At 37.1% G+C, this 4,140-nt stretch overlaps 1 protein-coding gene across 1 annotated transcript; it reads left to right on the top strand.

The window, feature by feature from the left end:
- Positions 1–1,005: 1,005 nt before the first annotated feature.
- LOC132873705 (interleukin-1 beta-like) lies at positions 1,006–3,684 on the top strand. The gene is made up of 7 exons (XM_060909480.1): positions 1,006–1,076; positions 1,224–1,257; positions 1,807–1,885; positions 1,984–2,164; positions 2,277–2,444; positions 2,929–3,068; positions 3,321–3,684. Exons 2-7 carry the CDS (start codon positions 1,226–1,228, stop codon positions 3,561–3,563), a joined length of 843 nt encoding a protein of 280 aa, XP_060765463.1. The 5' UTR covers positions 1,006–1,076; positions 1,224–1,225; the 3' UTR covers positions 3,564–3,684.
- The last annotated feature ends 456 nt before the right edge of the window (positions 3,685–4,140 follow it).

A 4,140-nucleotide genomic window follows, 5' to 3' on the forward strand; every position in this document is an offset into this window, starting at 1 on the left:
TTAGATACACTTGAGTGAGTGACATGTAAACCTTACTTTAAAATATGGTCATTTAAATTTACTAACTCTTGTGTGGAAATTACCACACTTTTCTTGAGTAAATCTCACTCCAGTATTTACTGTGTTTTATTAGTGATGCAGTGCCTAGTTTTCATTCTTCTTCTTCTCTTATTATTATTATTATTATTATTATTATTATTATTATTATTATTATTCACAACCTGCGTTTGCACCTGAACCCTTTCAGTCTGCATTATTTGCCTTAAGTACCCTGAGATTTCAAGCAGGCTAACTTCATTTATTTATTTATTTATTTATTTATTTATTTATTTTTAATTTATTTATCAGGTTATGCAAATTTACCGTGAAACATATAGCTAGTTGTGTGGCCAGGTTTCCATGTTATGTTTTCAAATGTCTTCTGAAGAAAGCTGGCTTTATGCTTTCATTAGAAATTTCCTCCAAAAAATACACTTCACTGTAATTTCAGAACTTTTGTTGTCTCTTTGTGCTTGGATGTTCTTCCTCTTGTCATTTTCTTTTAGTGACAACATACCTGGCCAGGAAGAAGGAATTAGCTAACTTATACTATCATATACATTTAGATATTTATGAAATTTATCTTAAAACTTCATTTAATACCCAGCCACTGGGGCTGCACAAGCCAGTGGATACTTAGTGTCGGTCCCAACCCTGGATAGACTGGGGAGGGTTGCGTCAGGAAGGGAATTCGGTGTAAAACCTATGCTAAATCAAATATATGGAAGAGATCCGCTGTGGTGACCCATAATGGGAGCAGCCAAAAAGAAGAAGAGGAGGAAGAGGAGGAAGAAGAACTTAAAACTTCATTTGACATTCTTAATAGTCCCAAAGTTTACATCATTAACTGGTTGCGAAATCTGGTCCTGAACGACAGTGACGTCAACTTCCGCTTGAGTGAATTTCCCAGCCAGCGCTCATAAATACAGCAGCACAAGCACATAATTGCACTCACAAGCAGTTCAACAGCAAGAAACAGAGAGTCTCACAAGGACAACTTCAAATCGCAATTTCTAATCCAATCTCATTAACCACTGGTACGTATTCTGTCGTTTTATATGCATGTGTGAAAATCTGAAATTTGCAGGATGAATTTCTGACTGACTGATTGATTGATTCATTCATTAAATAATTGACTGATTAAAATGAAAAGTAACATTCAACTTTGCTCTTTTTCTTTTTAGAAATGGCTGACAAAGATTTGTTAATGCTGGAAAGGTAAGCCTTATTTTGGAAGCAATGAATAAAATAACATTATGCAGTCATGGAAGTAACGTCTAGTGACATTAGTGTTATAGAATTTCATTTAACCCTAACACTGTTAGAATCTTAGAATAATCTGAGAATAACACTAAGACCCAGTCTGTGAAAGTGTTCAGTCATTGTGAATGTCCAGTAATAGAAAGACATCCGAATGATGAAGCTCCCGAATTGAGTAGTTAAAGCATTACAAAGAATATACATAACTCTCCACACGTTTGGACATTTTCCAACTAGCAAAGCATATTTGTTTCTGTTGATGAGATTAGAAATGATTCCAGTCTGATGCTGGTAGACAAAGACTGTTCAAAGTTAACAATGTCTTATCAGGATCAGGATCATAATGATTTTGTTGCTGCTCTGCATCACAATACTTAATATTATTATTTCATATTGTTTTTATTCTTGTGCAGTCAGCAAAACAATTAGGGCTTAGAGACAATTCGAGAGTTTCTGGATGCTAAATCAAAAAATAAACACACTCATGAATTCACTCCCTTTTAACAGCTACTTGGACAATGACTGTGAATTTGGTTCAGATGACACGAACTTTGACGAGCTGGATTGCTCTGATCCTTTGGCCATGGTAAGTCACATTATTTAAGCTTCACCTCACCTCAACACAGCTCGTTTCTTTTCATTATATCAAAACCTGAGCTGACTGTGGACTCTGGTGTGTCACAGAGTAGCAGATGCGACCTTCACGAAGGACTCCGTATCGAGGTCACCAAGGAGCCTCTTAGCATGCGCAGCGTTGCTAATGTAATAATCGCTCTGCAGAGGCTGAAGCACACTCAAAGTGTTCAGTCCACTGAGTTCACTGACCAGGAGCTCTTCAATATCTTCATGGAGAATGTAATTGAAGGTGCGGTTTAAAACATTATATCTCAATGTCTATGCATATATTCTTACTTTGCTGTGGTGTGAGATGAAGCTGATTTCATAAACACTGACACACTCCCATCTTCCTCACACAGAGAGCATGACGATCAACTTGAAGTGCAGTCAATCCAAGAGTTACAGCATGCAGGACAAGGTTGTGCAATGCACTTTATATGACAAGTCTAAAAAGACCTTGGTGCAGAGGGAAGAGACTTCTATTCTGCTGGCCATCACTCTGAAGGCTGGACAAGAGTCAAATAAAGGTAAACTTCCCATGCAAACCACTGTTACTACTAACAGTTCATAGGAATTTATTTGGTTCGAAAGTCTGTGGCAAAATTCCTAAAAGCATAGAGCACAGTGGATGGATAAATACCTTATTCAGGTGCCCAGCTGTCAATTTTGTCAATTCCTATCATTAGCTTAGAACCTTAATCATTATTTTAACACAACTGTAGCTTCAGTTTGCTGCATTTTCTCCCAATTGCCTTTGCAATCTGCCAATATTTATAATTCCTGCCGTCTCTCCTGTCTTCTATCCATCTTCTATCCATCTGCGGATAACTTCATTCTATTGCACCGTACAGAGTTTTGGTTCAATTTAAGTCCTGACTTGTCACTGTCATTTCTCAACCATCATATATTTTTAGTCTAATTCTTTATCACTGCTTCCTTTTGCCTTGATTGTATATTGTATAACCCTCTAAGCTCTACTGACATTTAACCAAAGTCCATTATTTTCAACAGCATGGTTCAACCTCTCGTCCTTCGCTCCACCAAACTGCACAGCAAACACAAAAGGCCAGCCTGTATGTTTGGGGATTGTAAAGACCAACCTCTTTCTCTCATGCACGCTGGACAATGGAACTCCTCTTCTAGGCATCGAGGTATGTAAACATACTCATCTGACAAATCCACTGGATCATTTAGAGTTAGTGACTTGGCACACAGTTTTTTTTACTCACAAACAAGAAATGTCATATGGAACGTGGCAAATATTTAATAGATGTGAATGTATTCAGTTAAAGTGGAGAGTGAATGTGGTGTGATGTGAATAAAATGTACATCTTTCATAAAAGGATGTTTCAAGCATGATATTTACATATTATTATAGAAGTAATGGATGAATTCTTTTGTAGGAGGTAAAAGACAAGCAGAGCCTGAAGTCCATCAAGGAGAATGATGGCATGGAGCGCTTCCTTTTCTTCAGAAACGGCAGTGGTGACTCCCTTAACACCTTCGAGTCGGTCAAATACCCGGGCTGGTTCATCACCACCTCAAGGGACGACTTTAAGCCAGTGCAAATGTGTCAACAGCAACCCACTCCCCTCCAGCTGTTCACACTCCATGATGAGAAAGTAGTCTCTCAGAATGAGATCTGATTCAGAAAACCAGTTTCCAGAAAGTATGTACTAGGTACAAGTGTAAATCTGGACGCTCATTTTATGTTTCATTATATCTCAGCTTGAGGTATCTAACTGTTCTGTGCTTGTTTGTGGTTTTGCGATAATCACAAGATCAGTTCAGAATTATGTATTTTTATTTAAAACATTTTTATTTTTGGAGATATCTGTGCTTGTTTGTGGTTTTAAAATCACCTCTGTATGAGTTGTGTTTTATTTAACTTTATTTAATTTATTTATTACAAAGGTTGTGTTGATGTCATCACTCTAATTTATTGTTATATTTAAAAGCCAAATAAAATTTTTTTTCCAAATGCATGGCAGTGTATGGTATTTACCTAAAGATGAGAAACCTTAGCGTCATATTTAGGCTCAAGTTGTGGATGCACTAAGCTGATACTGATTTGCAGAGAAATCTCAGATGGTTCATACCTGAAAGGAGAGAAATTGCATTGACATATAATTAATCTAGTTGAGGTTCTCATGCCATCAATGTACAGAGATAACTGGATGAACTTTTGTGCCCCCAGTTCCATGATGTATCTTAAAAGAGGTT

This window comes from Neoarius graeffei, chromosome 25 (genome assembly GCF_027579695.1).
Source record: "Neoarius graeffei isolate fNeoGra1 chromosome 25, fNeoGra1.pri, whole genome shotgun sequence".
NCBI classification, from domain to species: Eukaryota; Metazoa; Chordata; class Actinopteri; order Siluriformes; family Ariidae; genus Neoarius; species Neoarius graeffei.